This window comes from Neovison vison, chromosome 2 (genome assembly GCF_020171115.1).
Source record: "Neovison vison isolate M4711 chromosome 2, ASM_NN_V1, whole genome shotgun sequence".
Classification (NCBI taxonomy): Eukaryota; Metazoa; Chordata; class Mammalia; order Carnivora; family Mustelidae; genus Neogale; species Neogale vison.
In genome coordinates, this window is record NC_058092.1 from 186,285,102 (window position 1) to 186,306,515 (window position 21,414).

General features: G+C 38.8%; 1 protein-coding gene across 3 annotated transcripts in view; it reads right to left on the reverse strand.

Annotated features, from left to right (window-relative positions):
* The window catches only part of MICU1 (mitochondrial calcium uptake 1), a 237,576-nt gene that overhangs the window by 39,991 nt on the left and 176,171 nt on the right, over window positions 1-21,414 (reverse strand). For all 3 annotated transcript variants that reach the window (XM_044239745.1, XM_044239744.1, XM_044239746.1), the window contains one exon: window positions 534-671. In XM_044239745.1, coding sequence (XP_044095680.1) covers window positions 534-671 — 138 coding nt within the window. The remainder of the gene's footprint in view (window positions 1-533; window positions 672-21,414) is intronic.

Consider the following 21,414-nt stretch of genomic DNA (forward strand, 5'->3'; position numbering starts at 1 on the left):
AACCAGGCTCCCCGGCAAGCAGAGAGCCTGACCCAGGGCTCGATCCCAGAACCCTGGGATCATGACCTGAGCTGAAGATAGACCCCAACTGACTGAGCCACCCAGGCGCCCCATACATAGGCATCCTAAATCAAGGTATCTGTAACTAAACTCTTTATATTCCTCTGGGAACCAGTCTCTCTTTTTAATTTCTCTCCAGACAGACTTCATGAAAATTTTTTTTTCTAAGTTCTAAGTCCAATGTGGGGCTTGAACTCACAACCCTGAGACCAAGAGCTGCGTGGTCAACCGAGAGCCAGACAGGTATCTCTTAAATTTCTCAATCTAGTTCACAGTGCCACCCTTTGAATAAGAACCCTAAGGGCTTATTGTGCAATCTCCCTTCTTCCTCATCCACTGCTCGTGTTTTTTGAAGCACCAGAGATGAATCAGTTATAACCTTTGTTTCATGACACTCTCATTACGGTAGTACCTTTGCAATATAACCATACCTTCCCATGGTTCCTTTTCTTCCTATAAACAAAGATACCTACCTTTCCTTCTTTGAAATGCTTCTTGAGCTGCTTCTGCATGGCGGTCAACTTCTTGGACTGCACCCCACTGTAGGCCAGCAGCATGCCACCAAACTGCCTCTCAGTAATTTTCCCATCCACAGGGTCATGGCGTTCGAACTGGGAGAGAAACAGAGTGTTCTTGGGGTCAAATGCAAAGTATTTTGACATGGAATGTGGAATGATCAAGCTGGATGCCAGAAAATAGTTGGTGGCCATAGAGACTGTTATTTTTGAACTGTAATTATCACTAAGATTTGAAAAAAAAAATAATCAGAAACAGAAGATCTGGGTTCTTATTCCAGCTTTGTCAATATTTATGACTTTAGGAAAGTCACCCAACTTCTCTGGGCCTCAATATCCTCATGGATAAAACAGAGCTGCTCTAACCCCTTACACCTTACAGAGCAGGAGCATCCTTATGGGAATAAAAACAATGTTAAAACTCCATTCCAGTTCATGAGTAATATTATTGGTAATAAGTGCTCTCTGGATCACCCATGTCCCTGCTACTCAGAAATAACTTCAAAGCTAATTATGGCCCCCTGCCAGTACTTATTATAATCAATAAGGAATGACAAAGGAGGGGGATCCTCCCCCAGGAATCAAACTAGGGAAGACCATCTTCTTGTCACAGACTTAGAGGACTGGCAGCTAATTATGGAGCAGATGGGACCAGATTGAAGGAATGTAGTAAACACCAATTCTCAAATCCCCCTGCCTTCTGGGAAATCAGTGCAGTCTCCCAGGAAATGGTGGAGGGGACTGACAGAAGCTCCCTGAGCCCTTCGACAGGAACACTACCACTGAGTGCTAGAGGTGAGGAGGGCCATGCAGAAGCTCCTCACAGTGGGAAGGAGGTGCTGTCAGACAGTGGGGAATATGCCAGAAACAAGATGTTAATGATGGATATCTATGGAAGTCACAGACACAAAACTCTTAAAACAACTTTCACAAAACCTGCAATTATATACGGTTAGGAATGAACGAACGAATGGTAATGGGAACACAATAAATCAAATCTTAGACTGTATGGCCAAAGGTGATCTTCCAACTGCCCAAAATGTCCCCATAAAACTTCAGTTTGCCTAATCAAAAAAGAAAATCCTAACATACAAAATCAGAAATGATAAATTATTTAAAAAAATATAGAAACTGAAGATGAATTCACTTTGTAATTTTATAATTTTTTTTAAGATTTCTTAAAATATTTATTTATTTTTTGACAGAGAGAGATCACAAGCAGGCAGAGAGGCAGGCAGAGAGGGAGGAAGGGAAGCAGGCTCCCTGCTGAGCAGAGAGCCTGATGCAGGACTCGATCCCAGGACCCTGAGATCATGACCTGAGCCGAAGGCAGCAGCTTAACCCACTGAGCCACCCAGGCGCCCCTATAATTTTATAATTTTAAATCTCAAGAAATGGAAGATATTTGGGGTGGGGAGGGACAGAGGGAGAGGGAGAGTGAGAATCTTAAGCAGGTTTCATGCCTAGCGTAGAGACCAATGGGGCTTGATCTTCATCCCACAACCCTGAGATCATGACCTGAACCAAAATCAAGAGTCAGACAGTTAACCAATGAGCTGCCCAGGTGCCCCAAGAGTGGAAGATTCTTAAGAAAAATATTAATTACCCACCCTTCCAATTGAGTCAAAAAGTAGAAAATCTGAACAGGCCGATCACCATTAAAAAATACTCTGAAAAAAATTTAATTATAAATTTGATCAACTTTATATTTGTAAAGTCCTATCAGTTCCTCAATCTGTACTTAATATTGTTATACACTCAGACATTTAAAAGGAAAGTAATGCATTTCCAGGTTTTCCCCAAAATGGCAATCAAAGACTAAGACATCAACAGAGCTTAAAAAAAATACATAGCGTAGGATGCCTTAATTAGACATGCTTATTTGCCACAAAACTACTGAAAAATCATTAAATACATCTAGATATGCAGATGGAAAGGTTAAGTATAAAGGACGTCTAACTAATTTCAGTAACATCAGAAAACTAAAATTTTCACTAAAAAATAAGAGACAGGAAAGGGTGCCTGGGTGGCACAGTCAGTTAAGCATCTGACTCTTGGTTTCAACTCAGGTCATGATCTCAGGGTTATGAGACAGGGCCCCAAGTCAGGCTCTATGCCAGGTGTGAAGCCTGCTTGCAATTCTCTCTCCCTTTCCCTCTGCCCCTTCCTGCCCTCTTAAAGAAAAAGGAGACAGCAAAGTTATTTCAGTGCTAGCTGTAGTGTTAATGAAACTTATAAATGCAAAAATAACAAAATGGCCAAAGATAAGCCCAGAAACCAATTAGAAAGAAAAACAATTTGAAGATGGTAAACTATCCCTACAGTTTTATTGGAAAATAAGTTACCAGGAAATTTAAGATTCTTATGTGGCAGGGGATAATCCTATTCTCATAAAACGGATATTAGAAAGACATAAGACATTTACCAAGTAAGGTCATGTCAACAAACATTTCTGGAATGTCTACTAGTTATCTAGCACTGTGTTAGTCATTGTGGAGTACAGAAAAGATACAGCTTCTGTCCTCAGGAACTTCATCTAGTAGGGAGATAAGACTTATATATGAGACACAAAATAAGGAAATACATAGTCAAGAGTGAAATGCTCTTTCAATTCTTATTTCCTTAGCACGGTAAGTTGATATACACTCATACCCTCCCTAGTGAGACTGTATCAGTGAGCAGGACCCAAGAACTACATTTTAACAACAACAATTTTCTGTACTATGGGCTAGGAACTTCGCCCATATATGCCTTCATTTAATCATTTAACAACACTATGGAGTAGATATTATCAGTTCCATTTTACAGATGAGAAAACTGAGGCAACAGGAAGTTCCCTGTGACAGAGCTGGGACTGTTTATAACCCAGATCTATTATGGATCCAAAGATTCTTTCTCAATATCACAGTCTCACCCTTCTAAGCAATGGTACATATTCATTCTATGGGTTAGCCCTGCACTGTTTTAGATAAACTAACACAGCCATGGGGCTTAGTCATATTTAAAACTATTGAGAAATTGCTCTTGAAGCAAAACTTCAAAACTATTTCCAAAGAAATCAACATTGTCAATATTAAGGGAAGGCCTCTTTTTTTATTAACTCAATTACTCAATGCTTCATTTTTGTTACCCCATCACTTCTACAGAGCTGATTAATTTTTCTGATTAAGTTTTGACAGTATCAAAAGTTTTCAGTGCTCAATTTAAGTTTGATTTATGGTTCAATTTACTACCGTGAAACAAAAGGGAGGGCTGGTAAGAGTTCTGCAAGGCCATGTTTCCATCAGATATCAGTGAAAGGTGGTACCCAGGCAGAAGCTGGAGATGCACAGGTCATCGAGGGGCTTCGAGAGGCGAGAGAAACGGAGCTGTGGTCCCCACTCCCCCAGGCAGGCTTTAACAATTTAGGATGTTCATTTTACCTTCATCTGGGAGATTGGACAACTATGGAGAAATTCCATCTATCTGCATTAGATGAGTCTGAGGCTTTCTCCTACATGATAGACTCAAGGGTGAAATGCTTCTTGTTTTTAATGTCGGCAGCAGCAGCAGCAAGCGGCTTGCTCCAGGCTTATGAAAGGCCTGTATTCATCTGCTCTCCACAGAGCATAAGGCCTCACCTCTGTGATTTTCAAAGACAACAAAGACAATTTCCAGGAGAAATTTCCGAGTGACAATTCTAATACTCAAATTAATATTTTTATTAATGTTCTTCTGAGGACTCAGACTTGACTTTGGGCAATGGGTTCTACTACTGTCATTATTTTTGTGTGGCTGGAACCTGAAAGGGCCTAAAAACTAGAAAATTCAGCTCCATGAAGCCCACTTCAAAGTCACTACCTGCTCTGGAATTTGATTTCGGTCAGCACTTCTCCTTTTAGGTTTTTAGGCTCCTTTGAGGCAAGACTGCCTTATTTCTGAGGTCTTTTTTTTTTTTTTTAATTTATTTATTTGACAGAGAGAGAGAATGAGAGAAGAACACAAGCAGGGGGAGTAGGAGAGGGCGTGCCTTTTATTTCCACTCCTGCTCAGCAGGAAGCCTGACACGGGGCTCGATCCCAGAACCCTGAGATCATGACCTGAGCTGAAGGCAGACACTTAATGACCAAGCCACCCAGGCACCTTATTTCTGACATCTTAATGCAGCTGGAGGAGGTGGGAGAGAGTGGTTTTTCTTCACATACAAAACTGCTAATGGAAACTGGCTTGAACTAATGTGCTATTCATTCAACATTTATTAGCTGAAGACCTCCTACGCTGAGACTCGGGAGCTTCAAGGGCAATTTCTCAAGGACCTTTGTTGGGGCTACATTTTCACAGGCTATCGCTAGATACCGTGTGGTTCTCAGGATGAACTGTGTATCTTAAGCCTATAAAATCCTGGGGGTGCAACTCCTGGAGCACAGTGTGCATGTAATTCCCCAGGTCATGAGACTGTCTTTGGGGAGAGAGGTTATTACAAAATTATCACAATGCAGAGAGCTTCCAGCTGTATATTTGGAAGCAATTCAAATGACTAGCCTCATTTTACTTAGTCAAACATTGATAGAGCCTCTTATGTTCCACTTCAATAAGAAATCCCAATCTATTTGGTCTTGTGGCACAGAACGTGTGCATTCCAGCACACCATCCACCATTTGTATTGCTTTTCTGTCTAGGAAGAGAGCTGAACAGCTTAGCATTTTCTCTTCTGTGGCCACTATTACTTTCTCAAATGGATACAAGCTGTTGGCTCCCTGTCATTCCCTAGGGGGTTGCAAAGAGGGGCCAGAGAAGAGGAGCCAAAAAACTGTCCACAAGATTTTTCCTGGCTTTCTTCCCATATTGTGCCTTTTATTTCCACTTCTGCCCCTTGTTGAGAGAAGGAATAGCCTTTGGAAGGACAGATGGTCTATATATCTAGATGAAATGATTTAAGGAATATGGGAAGCCAGAAAAAGAAGAAAATATGTATTATGAACCAAAAAAAGATTTTAAAAAATCATAAAAGGAAATCAGTATCTGCAAGTGGATCTTAATTTATTAAAGACATTTGACATTAATGTATTTCAACAAATGTAAACTTCAACCTATTCTCTTTCATGCAGTTATTTTTCAGGAGATTTTATCTATCTCCTATGGTAAAACCTGCCCTTACACAAGTATTTCAGAATAATTTTCTTAATAGGCTTATTCTAATTCTAGTTTCTGAACCACACAATGCAATTAATATAGAGTAATCTTAAGCCACTGAGATGAATACATCTGTTTTTCAACTTCACTGTATTTGTCTTTTGATTTTTTTTTTCTAAGTAATCTCTACGCCCAATGTGGGGCTCAAACTTATGACCCTGAGATCAACAGTCACTTGCTCTACCGACTGAGCTAGCCAGGTGCCCCAAGTATTTGTCTTTTGAGGTCTTCATCATGCCATTGCTGCACCTACCAGGAGTCTCAGGACAACTGTTATGTCCATAAAAAGGCAAAACAATGACAGGCCATGTTCTCTACTGCAAACCTACTCGGAGAACATGACATACACACTTCACTGTCTGAATGGGAAATCTGTTTTTATAGTTGGGAGGGGACATCAGAGAGCCCCAGGTCAAACTGCCTGGATTCTGAATTTTCTTGACGATCAAATACAAGATGCATCTTCACTGTCAATGCTAATATCACACCAAACTAAACTAACGAACTTTTCTATTTAAAAACCAAGGATATCTTCCATTTTAAAATTATTTTTAAGTCCAGGGTGGTGATCAAATGAAGTGACTAAATGGCATGAGTGTCAACCACATATAGTTAAACCAGAAGGTTAACTTTTCAGTCTGACAATCAAAACCAGAAGATAACAAGACTGATACATGAACTTATTACAGGATAGTAAAAACCAAGGTATACCTGACTGAGGGTGCCCGGGAAAAAATACTTTAGATGTGGAACAAGGGGTTTCAAGATATGGTGGGTTTTGGTTTCATTCTACGAAAGGTAATATATTGAAGTGATTTAGAACAAGGGCTTTAGAACCAGCAAGGCCTGGGTTGAACCCATCTTTGCTGCTGAGACTTGAGCTAAGTGGCTTACTTCCTATAAGGCTTCAAAATCTTCCTGCCAAAAAAATGGAGATAATATTCACAAGCTCCAAGTGCTGTAAGGATTAAATGAGGTATTATATGTAAAGAATTAAGCAAAGAGTTTGGTGCATAGTTATCATTCAATAAATATAGCAATATTTTTGTCACCATGATATCGCTTCCCAGGAAGCTAAAAGCCTCAATGAATCTGTTCTTAGTAGGTGTTAACTAAGTTCAATTACTATTTCTCACTGTTTTTTTTCATAATTGCTTTTGACCAGTCTTTGATTGCAGAGTATTACTTTCACCTCTGGAAAGCAGAAAAAGTAAACACAACAAATTTTATTTATTATTCAATACATGAGAACGATTTGAAGATTAGACTACTTATAGTTGGTTGAATATATATCCTGGTCATCTATTACCAGACAGAAAAATGTGCATAAAGGATGTGCCTGATAAATATGTATTAAGTGAACACAGAAAGAACACCAGAACATTAATTCACAACACTCTCCTACAATTGAGAGGATTTCCTACCTGAGATGAGGGTGACCTTTCCATTTCTCCCATAATGGTATCCACTTTCATGACAGTGTTTTCTGTAAGAACACTTTTTTTTAAAAAAAGGTATTTATTTATTTATTTGTTTGAGACTGAGAGAGAGAGAGAGAGAGAGGGAGGGAGAGACGGAGAGTGAGCCAGTGCATGCACAGGGGGAAGGAGCAGACAGACTCCCCACTGAGCAGGGACCCCCCCCCAGGAACTTGGGATCATGATCCAAGCCAAAGGCTGATGCTTAAACAACTGAGCCACCCTTGAGAACGTCATTCATTATGGCTAATCAGTAACCTACTTGAGTGATAATTACCTGGTAGGTGCTATCCGGGGAACTTAACCTTATGTAATCTGCACAACACCGTATTAACAGGTATTGTTACTCTGTTTTACTGAGGAGGAAACACAGGCAGAGAGAATGTAAGTAACTTGCCTGCACAGTTAATCTGAGGAGAAATTTCCCTCTGGTCTCCATCAGAACAGTTGATTTGCTCTTATCTTAAGTGCACCATGAATCATCTTTCCTTTTTTATCCTGGTTACTGGAAGCCTGGAGTCAAATTTGTGGCCTACCTCTAGTAAGAACAGAAGATGTTTTAATTTATCTTGTTCAGAATAACCTTACTCCTGGCTTTCTTTTACCTTCTTCCTTTAACTTTCACTTCTCAGCAAATTCTAATTAACTTTTATCTCACTTAATGCATTTTTAAAATTTTTTTATTAAAAAAATTTCTTTTAAAAGGTTTATTTATTTGACACACACACACACACACACAGAGAGAGAGAGAGAGAGAGAGACAGGGGAACACAAGCAGGGGGAGCAGGAGAGGGAGAAGCAGGCTTCCTGCCAAGCAAGGAGCCTGATGCAGGGCTTGATCCAAGGACCCTGGGATCATGACCAGAGCCAAAGGCAGACGCTTAACGACTGAGCCATCTAGGCACCACACACTTAATGCATTTTTTAAGGCTTTTTAAAGTCCTTTCTTGGGGCACCTGGCTGGCTCAGGCAGTAGAGCATGTGACTTTTGATATTAAGAGTTGTGAGTTTGAGCCCCATGTTGAGTGCAGAGATTACTTAAAAAAATAATAGTGCTGGATATCTAGTTTTTTTTCAGTTTGGGGTCACAGTAAATACCACCACTGGGATAAACTTTTTTAGCACTTATTTTTTGTTACTGTTTGGGATTGATCTCCAAAAATGGAATTATGAAGTAAGACTCTACAAGCTCTTTTAAATTATTAAATATTTTATATATATGAAATAATATACATAATAGACAAGTTATAAAAATAATAACAATAAAAATAAACACCATGAATCTCCTAGTTAACCAGAGAGAGGAAGAATTAGCACAATAGTGGAAGCTCATCTCTCTCCCTCCTGTAAGTAGTAACTACCATCTGGATTTCTTTCTCTTTTGTTCTTTTTCTTAGTTCAAAATACGTTTGTGTCCCCAAACAATATATTATTTCTGCTTGCTTTTGTACTTCATAAAATGGTATCTTAGTGAGTGTATTCTTCCATAATTTTTTTTCAGTGCTATATATTTTTTCAGTGTTATATTTCTAAGACTCATCAATGTCAGTACATTTATGTGTACTTCTTTCAGTTTTATTGTTATAGATTTCTATTGTTTGAAAGTACTACTATGTTTTCCTACATATGAATATCCAAGTTATTATCAGCTTTTTTGCTATTATGAACAATGCTATTTAGAATATTCTTCTATCAATGTCTGTGAAACATGAACAAGAGTTCCTGGTAAAGGGGCAGCTGGGTGACTTAGTTGGTTAAGCGGCTGCTCCAGCTCAGGTCACGATCTCGGGGTCCTTAGATGGAGTCCTGTGTCCGGCTTCCGGCTCAGCAGGAGAGTCTGCTTTTCCCTCTGACTCTCCCCCCTTCTCATGCTCTCTTTCTCTCTCTCTCTCCAAAACAAATAAAATCTTAAAAAAAAAAAAAAAAGACTTCCTACTCTAAGGTATAGATCTGGAAATGGAACTGCTAGGTTATGAATATCCAATTATTATTATGTTCCTTTTAAATTTTATACTATTTTGGTCATATTTTTGGCCTCTATGCATTATATATGATAATACAAAATATCTATGTTGTTATTTATCATATATTATAATAAATTTTGACATAAAATACCAAAGAATCTCCAATACTTTTATCAGCTATGTATAAGAGTTCCCATTGCTTCTCATCTTCAGCACTTGGTACTATCAGAATTTTAATTTTTTGCCCAATCTAGTGTGTTGAAAAGTGGTAGGTATAAAGTCTTTAGTGCTCTTTTTTTTTTTTTTAAGATTTTATTTATTTATTTGACAGAGAGAAATCACAAGTAGATAGAGAGGCAGGCAGAGAGAGAGAGAGGGAAGCAGGCTCCCTGCTGAGCAGAGAGCCCGATGCGGCACTCGATCCCAGGACTCCGAGATCATGACCTGAGCCGAAGGCAGCAGCTTAACCACTGAGCCACCCAGGCGCCCCAAGTCTTTAGTGCTCTTAATTCACATTACCAAATTAATTTCCAGGAAGATATTTCAATTTACAGTCCCAGTAGTATACATGAATACCTATTTCTTGGTATACTTGAAAATATCAAGCATAAAAATAAAAAATATTATTACTAGGGGAAAAATAGTAAAGATTTCATTTATTTGAGAGCGAGAAAAAGAGAGAGAGACAGTATGTGTCGAGGGGAGGGAGAGAGGAAGAAGCAGACTCCCTGCTGAGCCAGGAGCCCAATGGAGGACTCCATTCCAGGATCTTGAGATCATGACCTGAGCCAAAGGCAGTTACTTAACTTACTGAACCCCCCAGGCATCCCAAATGGTAACTTATCTTAATGAATATTTCTTTGATTACTAGTGAGGCTGATGAGAATTTTTCTAACACATGGACTGGCCATTTATAGTTCTTCCTTTGAATTTTTTGTGTATGTTCTTTGCCTTTTATTTTTTTTTAGTAGAAATGCTCATATTTGTCTCATTAATTTATAAGATTAAAATACTTGCTTTATTAATATAGTTTGTTTTATGCATAGACGTTTTATTTATTTTTTAAAATGTTTTAAATCTTTATTGCAGTGAAATGCATGGATCTTTTTCTTTTCTTTCTTTCTTTTTTTTTTTTTAAAAGATTTTATTTATTTGACGAGAGAGATAACAAGTAGGCAGAGAGGCAAGCAGAGAGAGAGAGAGAGAGGAGGAAGCAGGCTCCCTGCCGAACAGAGAGCCCGATGCGGGACTCAGTCACAGAACCCTGAGATCATGACCTGAGCTGAAGGCAGAGGCTTAACCCACTGAACCACCCAGGTGCCCCTGGATCTTTTTCTTTATGAATTATTATTATTATTATTTTTCTTTATGAATTACTTTGCTGGTTTATATCTAGCAACTCTTTTCTTGTGAGATAAGAAGCTAAGTATTGACTTATGATTTCTTCATTAAAAAAAAAAAAAGAAAACAGGGGTGCCTGGATGGCACAGTCTGTTGAGCGTCTGACTCTTGGTTTCAGCTCAGGTCGTGATCTCAGGTGATGAGATCAGCGTGATGAGATTGAGCCCCACGTTGGCCTCTGTGCTCAGTGTGGAGTCTGCTTGAGATTTTTCTCCCTCTGCCCTTCCTCCTTGTACTCTCTCTCTCTAAAATAAATAAATCTTAAAAAAAAAAAAAAAAAGAAAGAAAACATGGGTGCCTGGGTGGCTCAGTGGGTTGGGCCGCTGCCTTCGGCTCGGGTCGTGGTCTCGGGGTCCTGGGATCAAGTCCCGCGTCGGGCTCCCTGCTCGGCGGGGAGCCTGCTTCCTCCTCTCTCTCTGCCTGCCTCTCTGCCTGCTTGTGATCTCTCTCTGTCAAGTAAATAAATAAAATATTAAAAAAAAAAGAAAACATAGCAAAATATTAAAACATCTCTCTCAATACCAACCAAAGGGATTAAATCCTCAGAACAAAAAAGATTATCAGCTTAAGTTTGTTTTAGAAAATCCTCCAGTCTGCTGACTTTGAAACTAGTCTGAATGGGAATTTAGACTAACATGGGGTGGTTTAAGCCTAAATCTGAAGTAAATGCAGTCCAGTTAACTTCCTTTGTTTTGTTTGAAGGTATATAATCAAATATATATATATTTTTTAAGATTTTATTTATTTATTCAACAGACAGAGATCAAAGGTAGGCAGAGAGGCAGGCAGAGAGAGAGAGAGGGGAGGAAGCAGGCTCCCCGCAGGGCAGAGAGCCCGATGTGGGGCTCGATCCCAGGACTCTGGGATCATGACCTGAGCTGAAGGCAGAGGCCCCAACCCACGGAGTCACCCAGGCGTGCCCCTATAATCGAATATTGAACAAGGGAAAAAGCAGGAAAAAAAATCATAGTTCAGCACCAGAGAAAAAGAAGGCATAAAAGGGCCAATATACCCTTACTTGAAAAAATTTCTTAGGTTGTTAAAGAATAATCCATACTCTATCATCCACAATACAAACATTTATATAGTACTTACTATGTGCCAGATCCTGTTCTAAGTGCTTTCCATACATTAACTCACATGGAATTCTTAATTACACAAAATTTGTGTGTCTATTTTTCCCTAAGATAAGACTTTGATCAATATGAACAAGAGATTCTGGCAAAATTAACTGCTATTTAATATTCCAATCAATCTATGTAGTTAATGGTTCCACATGGAATTGGTATATAAGATTAGTCTCAAGTTATTTTTCCTTTAAGATAACTCCTTCAGCAAGCAGATCTTATCATATCCAATTTCTGCTTTCAAATAACCATTTTACTCTAAATCACAGCAACAGAAAAAGAAGTCTGTCTTGTGTTAATGTGTTCCTTTGAGAGTTGACGCTCAGCATTTATTCAGAGTTCAAGGACATTCTTCTTTTCATAGGAGATCACAAGAGTTTTGGAGACAATCTGACTGTTGGAAAAAAATAAAAAAGCTCCAATTTTAGAAGATAAGAACCAAGGACTAATTGTAGTAGGAAAGCAAAGTGCTGTTTCCTTTCACTGCATGTCACTGTTTTCCTCTGACTTCATCCTTTCTTAGGTAGCTCTCTGGGATCCACTGTCAAGGTGAAAAATACAACATTTTTCCATACTGTTTTTGTCCTAGCATTACTGACAGCATGTCAACATTCATAAGACAGCTGGAGATTTGGTTTGTTCATTACTTGACACTTAATGACTGCTCTACAAGCCTTGATGTGCCGACTTTACCTAAAGGTGTGGCAAACTGTGGAAGACAGTAGCCAGTGTGAAAAGCTGTTAAAAAATAATGATGACAGTTAAGATAAACAATTTACTTTGGCCTTGGTGTATTCACAGTTGATCATTTCCTCATCACAGTGAGTGACTGAATAAAGAAAAATGAATCTCTATAAAATACCAGCAAATCAAACCTAGGAGCATACAAAAAGGATTATATACTATGACCAACTGGAATTTATCCCATAAATAAGAAGGTAGTTTAACACCTGAAAATCAATTACTGTAATATATCATATCAATAGAATAAAGACACAGGGAGCCTGGGTGGCTCAATTGGTTGGGCGACTGCCTTAAGCTCAGGTCATCATCGTGGAGTCCTGGGATCGAGTCCCACATTGGGCTCCCTGCTTGGTAGGGAGTCTGCTTCTCCCTCTGACCCTCCCACCCCCCCATGCTCTCTCTCTCTCATTCTCTCACAAATAAATAAGATCTTTAAAAAAAAAGAATAAAGATACAAAAATTTCATGAAGAAATTGCAAGAAAGGAAAATAAAAAACGAAATCAAATACTTTCTAATAACAATCTTGGGGAGAGAGGCATCAGTTTCTTCATGTTAACATTTTCATAGGTGAATATGGGTAATTTCTCCCATTATTATAATGGGAGAAAACTCTCTAAGTCAGTAGGCAGTAATCACTGGCAAATGATCAGAATATCAAAACTTGTACAACAGAGGCAAGGAGGATATTAATTTTTAGTGGGCCCCAGCATGATGTAAATTAGCCATCAACTCACTAAAATATGTAACATGTCCCCCAAGCTGGGACGATCATGTGCCTAATGCTTTTTCACAGCAATAAAATATAAACATGAAAGCCTTTCTATAGCTAGGGGAATCCAATCAATTTCAGACCTTCTATATTCCAAAGGAAACTTTCATCAGCTGTGAAAGGACTTGGACTCCCTCCTGGCTCCAGAAAAAGACTTGTTTTATGTTCAGCATTTGGGTTTTTCTTTATGTTATTTTCCCTTCCTGGGAAGTTGTTCTGCTTCTTATCTAGCAATACAAACCCTGTCCTTCACTGAACTCAGTCTCTTCACCGCCCTGCTGATTATTCCAAAATATACTCAACTTTCCTGTCTTCAGAGCTCCTACAGTAGGTAAGGGCTAGATCTCATAGAAGAGTATGTTTTGTATTATACTATCCTTTATTTTTTAACAAGCCTCTATCTCTCTCATAACATTATACACTTTTTGAAGGAGCGTATGCCTTGTATATTTTACTGTGTCATTGCCACACAGCATGTGCTCAATGAAAATTTACTGTGTCATACCCAGATCTGTGAGCACACAGCATGTGCTCATTTATAAGATCACTTACCAGTTTTGTATTTATTATCTAGTTAGGAGCATAAGCATGCTTTCCAGCCTACGCTCTTGAATACCTAAGAAGAGACTGTGCCACTTCTTTAGAATTGGTAATTATTCTATTTAGGGTAATTTAGGGAAAAAAAAGTCCTAAAGTTGCCCTTAGAGTTTGAAGGATATGATTAGATGTGGGCTCTACCATGAAGCTTCATTTGGTTCTTTACCTGAGCGCAGTTATATACAGTTGACCCTTGGACAATATGGGTTTGAGCTGCACATGTCCATTTAATACACAGAATTTTTCGATAAATACAGTACAAGACTGTAAATGTATTTTCTGTTCCTTATGATTTTCTTTTTCTTTATCTAGGTAGGTTCCACGTCCAACAGTGGCTTGCCCTCATGACCCTGAGATCTAGAATCACATGCTCTACCAACTGAGCTAGCCTCTTCCTTATGATTTTGTCAGTAACATTTCTTTTCTCTCGCTTACTTTGCTGCAAGTACAGTCATAATATGTATAACATACAAAATATGTGTTAATGGACTGTTTTTGTTACTGGTAAGGTTTACGGTCAACAGTAGGCTGTTAGTCGTTAAGTTTTTGGGGAATCAAAAGTTATATGCTGATTTCTGACGACGTGCGGGGAGGGGTCCCCATCCCTAACCCCTATGTTCGATGGTCAACTGTATAAAATTTCTCTATAATACTAGTTCACATCTAACAAACTAAAAGAAACAATAAAAATAGATAAATTAAGCACACAGGAGGATGCAGACAAGACAGCGGATGTCAGACTCCACAGGCCAAAACAATTTGTACTCAGTTTGAAATTATGCTGGGATGATAAAGAGGTGAGAACGGCAGGTACATTTATTCGTTCCAGTGAAAACCACAAAAACCCATCAGTGAGTTTTCCCTTCTTCTGTCACTTATATTAGAAAATTACCATATCATCAGCTTGCATAAGATTCAAGCCAGGGTAGATGTTGAAAAATCATTATAGCCACAGTTCAGTCCATTAAGAAAATAAGAATATTTTTACTAAAACACACAGATCCACCAATCTGAATTAGATTAGATTGTAGTATCTACAGTCGGCTGAAGACATGAAGGAATCTTTTCATTTAGTCTTTATTCACTAAACTTCTAGTTTGACAGCCTCTGAGAAATACTTTACGCAGCACTATATACTCCCTGTTGTTGTTTTTTTTAAGACTTATTTTACAGAGAGCGAAAGAGACAGAGAGAATGTGCACATGGAAGAGGGGAAGGGCAGAGGAAGACACAGAGAGAGAATCCCAAGCGGTCTCCACACCAAGCACGGAGCCCCACATAGGGCTCAATCTCATGACCCTGAGATCATAACCAGAGCCGAAACCAAGAGTTGGATGCTCAACCATTTGTACCATCCAGGCATCCCACTCCCTATTCTGGAAGGATTAGGATATTTTTCCTGTATCCACATCAGAGATCTTAATTATATGGCGAATATAAATGAAGCCAGTATGTTTCAGTGGCAAGAATTCAGGTTGTGGGGTGCCTGGGTGGCTCAGTTGGTTAAGCCTCTGTCTTCGGCTCAGGTCATGATCTCAGGGTCCTGGGATGGAGCCCCAGGTCTGGTTCCCTGTTCAGCAAGGAGCCTGCTTCTCCCTCTGCCCCTTAACCTGCTTGTGTTCTCTCTCAAATAAATAAAAATCTTTAAAAAAAAAAAAAAATTCAGGTTGTGCAGACTGACTTGAGTCTGGTGTTTCTTGGTGACCACCTGGGCAATTTATGTAACCTTTCGAGCTTTGGTTCCCTTACTTGTAAGATTGGTGTAATAAGTACTTTTCTCTTGGGATTATTGTGAGAGTTAAGTCAGATAATGCTTGAGAAATAATCACCCTAACTTATCTTTCCAATGATGCATTTACTTATATTTTTTACATTTAATACCTCTAAACTCAGTATACTTTTACAATTGATGTTGGTTAGGCAGCAGCTGTGATGTTGTCACTGGCTGTATGAGTACGTTACAGTGTGTAGAACGGGGACCCACGGCTCAGAAGAAAATCCTAGGTAGCAGTGCAGTGTTCCTTTAAGAAATGCTGCATTACTAATGCTCTTGAGAGCTCAAAGGACAGTATTGTGTGGAAAAACACAGATTTTCAGTCAAAGAGAAATTTAGAAGTGTTGGACCTGAATATGATGAAGTTTCAGACCAATTTATTTTGTTCATAATTCCTTTTAATGTGTGTACAAGAGTGACACATAATATATCTTAAGTTACAGGAGCACTTTAATGGATATTAACCAATATTTTGGGTGTAAAGAGAGCATTTTTATCATGGTTTACTTGACAGCTTTTTTTTTTCTTTCTTAGTGGCACATAAAATCATGGTCTCTCTTCCCACTGTTGTTTTTTCTTTTTTCCACTGTTTATGTTTTAGATTCCATGAAATATGGTAGTACCACACCCACCTAGTACATACTAAGAGCAGAATAAACGTCAGCTATTTGTAATAGTATTATTATTATTATTTTTTTGCCCCCACCCCCGTGTAATAGTATTATTAGCAACAAAAAATGTCAGCTACAAATAATAATTGGGGGTCACACTTGCTTCTGTTAACTTCAGCTCTACTTAAAGAGAAACAAACCTCATTCCCTAGAAAGACCATACAGAAAAGAAATGGAAAAAGGAAAGAAAAACAGTTCGTGATTCTCTTAACTCTTCTTTCTACTCTCACATTCACATTTTGCATGTTTATGAGGAGGAAAAGCAGCAGGAGTGGAACTAAGTTTAGGGCATGGAAAGGTAAATGATAAACTCTCTTTTCCCATTGAAATTGGACTTAGACAAAAATTTATGGAAATAGGAGCTATAAGAATAAATTGTAAGTCCTATAGTTACTATATATGGGATATAAACAAATGGACTTAGGAATAATAATGTACAAAATATTTCCTATTCATTCTCTTACTTGAATCTCATAATTACCCTTGAGATAGGTATATTAGCTATAGTCTCCATTTATGTAAAAGGAACCTGAGATGTGAAGACTACAACACAGCCTGGTAGATTTTAAAATTACTCTGCATGGAGGGGCACCTGGATGGCTCAGTTGTTTAAGCATCCAACTCTTGATTTCAGCTAAGGTCATGATCTCAGGGTCATGAGATCAAGTCCCACATCGAGTTGTACTGTGGGTACGGAGTCTGCTTGGGATTCTCCCTCTCCCCCTGCAAAATAAAATAAAATAAAACAAAAAATAATAAAATAAAATAACTCTACAAGGATGTGTATTACTGGCATGATTACAGTCATGAAAAAATTGCATAATATTGTTTCTAGAAAAAAATGATTTAACAAAGCCATGACTAGAGGCTGATATTAAGATCACATAAAAGTGTACATATTCTTCCCTATGACCCTGCAATTGCACTCATGGGTATTTACCCCAAAGACACAGATATCGTGAAAAGAAGGGCCATCTGTACCCCAATGTTTATAGCAGCAATGGCCACGGTCGCCAAACTATGGAAAGAACCAAGATGCCCTTCAACGGATGAATGGATAAGGAAGATGTGGTCCATATACACTATGGAGTATTATGCCTCCATCAGAAAGGATGAATACCCAACTTTTGTAGCAACATGGACGGGACTGGAAGAGATTATGCTGAGTGAAATAAGTCAAGCAGAGAGAGTCAATTATCATATGGTTTCACTTATTTGTGGAGCATAACAAATAGCATGGAGGACAAGGGGCGTTAGAGAGGAGAAGGGAATTTGGGTAAATTGGAAGGGGAGGTGAACCATGAGAGACTATGGACTCTGAAAAACAATCTGAGGGGTTTGAAGTGGCGGGGGGGTGGGAGGTTGGGGTACCAGGTGGTGGGTATTATAGAGGGCACGGCTTGCATGGAGCACTGGGTGTGGTGAAAAAATAATGAATAATGTTTTTCTGAAAATAAATAAATTGGAAAAAAAATAAAAATAAATAAAATTTTCAAGATTGGGAAAAAAAACAAATTTTAAGAAAAAAAAATCAAAACATAATTCTATATACTAAACTTTTTCCAGAGATTTGATTAAAATATAATGGATAATAAAAAAAGTGTACATATTCTTAATAAATAGAAAAAAACAAAACAGGTAATTTTAAGTTACACTGCCAGATTATACTCAAGAGGAGATAGCATCATAAATAGTTATTAGTTGATGTTTTCTGTAAGGACAACGTCCAGAGACACAAGATATGAAAAAAATCAGATGACTATATTATTAAGTGACGTCAAGAAAAAGCACAGGGCGCTTTGGAAACAGCTAATATAAAAAGGTGGTCTAATTTGGGTTTGGAAGATGGTGAAGCAGGGAAGACTTCCTTGATTGAGTCAGAAGTAACTGAGCTCTGAGGTAACTAGCGGAAAGGAAAGGAGGATGAGATTGTCCAGGCAAATCACCAGTAGTAACAAAGGCCCTGAGGTGGAAGACTGATTGGAATGAGATAAAACTGGAGGAGGCAGCTGCAGAGCTCAAATAATACCGAGACTCTAGGCATGGGTTTAATTCTTTATTCTAAGAAGGACAAGGACAGCGAGAGTGGCTATCTTAAGACTCGTAAGGAGGCAACTGAAGTAATCCAGGAAGAAGATGAGTGCAGTTTGGGCTTGAATGGTGGCAGGGATGGACAGAAGTGGTCGGATGAGATGATGTTATTGACAGTGACTCAGGAGTGGGTGTGATGAAGAGATACGGGCTTAAGAAGGTTCTTTCCTGATGAAGAGATCTGGGCCTAATTAGGTTCTTTCTTGCTTCACACACATTTTTTCTAAGTGTGTGATTCTAGCTATGTGCAAAGCTTATGGTGTCTTGACTTTCTTGCTGCTTAACCCTAAGCCTTTACTGAAATAAAGTCAGATGGTTCCTCATTTCTGTCCAGCAGGTCTTGCTCTTGCTGGTGCTGGCAGAATGTTTACATTTGAAATTATACTCCCTTGAATATTTAAATTACTTTTAATATCTTTCCTTCTTGGGATCCTATTAGATTTGAAACACCCAATATATCAATGTGAATGGCCAATGCAAGGTAATAGGGGCCGAGGCAACTTTTAAAAAAGCTGCTCTTATCATCTCCTGTAGCTCTCCAAGATGGTAGAGATCCCCCACTTTCAAGGGTATTTAACTTGAGGAGCTAGACATAACACAGGAGACAAAGATACTAATATTAGTTGGTCATTCTCAATTCTATCCCTTTACTATAATTCAAATAGTTACTTCCTTGCCTCCTGCTGTCACGTAGCTGGGCGGCAACAACAAGCCCCAAATCACCTATGGAGGATACATGCTGTCCTTGGCTTTGCAGTACCAGTAAAGACTACAATCATAAACCAGAGACCAAGGTTACTCCACTGCTTTTAGTATAGAGGCAGAGAGGAAGTTAACCGGTATTTTTGATCACAGCCAACTCACGGAATACACTAAAATTATGCCACCATGGTAACATCATGGGGAAAACGGCACATTGTTCTATTGTGTATTTACCAGCAAATACTGGTAAATATTTGCCAGGAAATACTGGCAGAGAGAGGCAGGCATTTCAAATATTTGAAGCTATCTAGGAACTAGGGCTGGACATATACTAATTATAGCTTAGCAGTATTCACTTATCAAGATGATGTAGCTTTTACTCTGCTCTAGGATCTGCCCTGTTGAGCCCTCTGGCAGATGGATGTAGTGACTACTGAAACATCTATGTGGGAAGGGGAGTCATTTTGGATGACCTCTATAAAGCAGGTTTAGAAGGGACTGGAAACCTATGCCCCATTTTGCTGGTTTGAAATTAATTATGTTTCACTAAGAGAATAGGCTCCCGGGCACAGTTGACAAAGTAGATGTAAAATCTGATTAGCTTTGGTGAGTTAATGATTGCACATCCAAACAAATGGACTTAGTATATTCATTGGATCAACTAACCCCACAATTTATTATTATTCTTGGGCAGAAATCGAATGTAAAACCACAATAACATCACACCTGAGGTTATACATACTCACAAGTGAGGAAAACCAAAGAGATTGCTCCCCAGCTACCATAACCCTGTCAGAGCATAAAGATATATATTTAAAAGTGAACTATAAAACTTAATTTGAATCCACAGAGAAAAAAAAATCCCTCATAGGCTTTCTGAAGTCAGACTGAGATAAAATCAGTAAACCAACCAGTATAATTTCCTGAGCATTACAAGAATCCCAGTCATTATTTTAGATCCAAATTTTAAAATGAGTCTCAGTTAGATTCAACCTGATACACATTTACTTAACATGAAATGCCATAAGTTCCGTGAAAACTCTAGCTCAATTTGAGGTGATAGGGGAATTCCTGATGGACAGCAGACTTTGTTCCCATTTCTTTAGTTAGTATCACAGATGGGTAAGATGAGAGATTATACCTATGTGAATAATTGGAAATTATGTAAAAGCATAGCTAGAGAGTAGCTACTTCCTGCTTTAAAAGTTCAGGGATGCCTGGCTGGCTCAGTCACTTAGGTGTCTGACTCTTGATTTCAGCTCAGGTCATGATCTCAGGGTTGTGAGATCAAGCCCTGGATTAGGCTCCACACTGGGTGTGGAGCCTGCCTAAGATTCTCTCTCTCCCTCTCTCTCTGTCCTCCGTCACTCACTCTCTCTAAATAAATAAATGAACAAATGAATGAATTAAAAAAAAAGTTCAAAGTTCATCACACTTAAGAAATGAACATTTTCAGGCACCCAGAAGGCTAACACTAAGTGATACATTATCTAAGTGTTTTTTTTTTTAAAGATTTTATTTATTTATTTGACAGAGAGAGATCACAGTAGACAGAGAGGCAGGCAGAGAGAGAGAGAGAGAGGGAAGCAGGCTCCCCGCTAAGCAGAGAGCCCGACACGGGACTTGATCCCAAGACCCCGAGATCATGACCTGAGCCGAAGGCAGCGGCTTAACCCACTGAGCGACCCAGGCACCCTTTATCTAAGTGTTTTTATGTGTATCATATTCTATGTACCAGAGAGTGAAATTCCTTACATCTTGAGTGGAAAAGTAATCTGTTAGGCTTTTAACACACCACCATTATGTCAGTGGGAATTTCCCAAGTTGATTATAAAATATCATGGAAAAAATTTATTCTCATAATAGATACTGAATTAGAGAGTGATCTTTAAAGACATGTTCCTTAAATTGAGGGATTAAATTTATAAGCATGGAAACTAAACACATCCTAATGCTTTGGCCATAAAGTGAGATTTATTTAAAATATTCAATACTTCTGCCACTAATGGGAGCAATAAACCATGGTTTATAGTATAAAAGGGACTAAACCCCACTTTGTGGGGAAAAAAAAATTGAATCCTGAAGTTTTAGGGGAGCCCTCCTCATCAATTCAAAAGCTACATAGAAGAAGCATTTCTCTGGGGATGGAGGGGCCTGGGATAGGAATACAGCAAGCATTTGCACGGCCTGGATTGCAAGAACATGTGGCTGGGTGTGTGGTGAAGCAGAGACAAACTATTAACATACAGTGCTTGAATACTCCTATGAAGCAAGGGAAAGGAATGAGGCTGCTACTCCGTTCACTAGATTCAAAGCTAATGAAACACGGGGAAGACTGGGGTGACCCT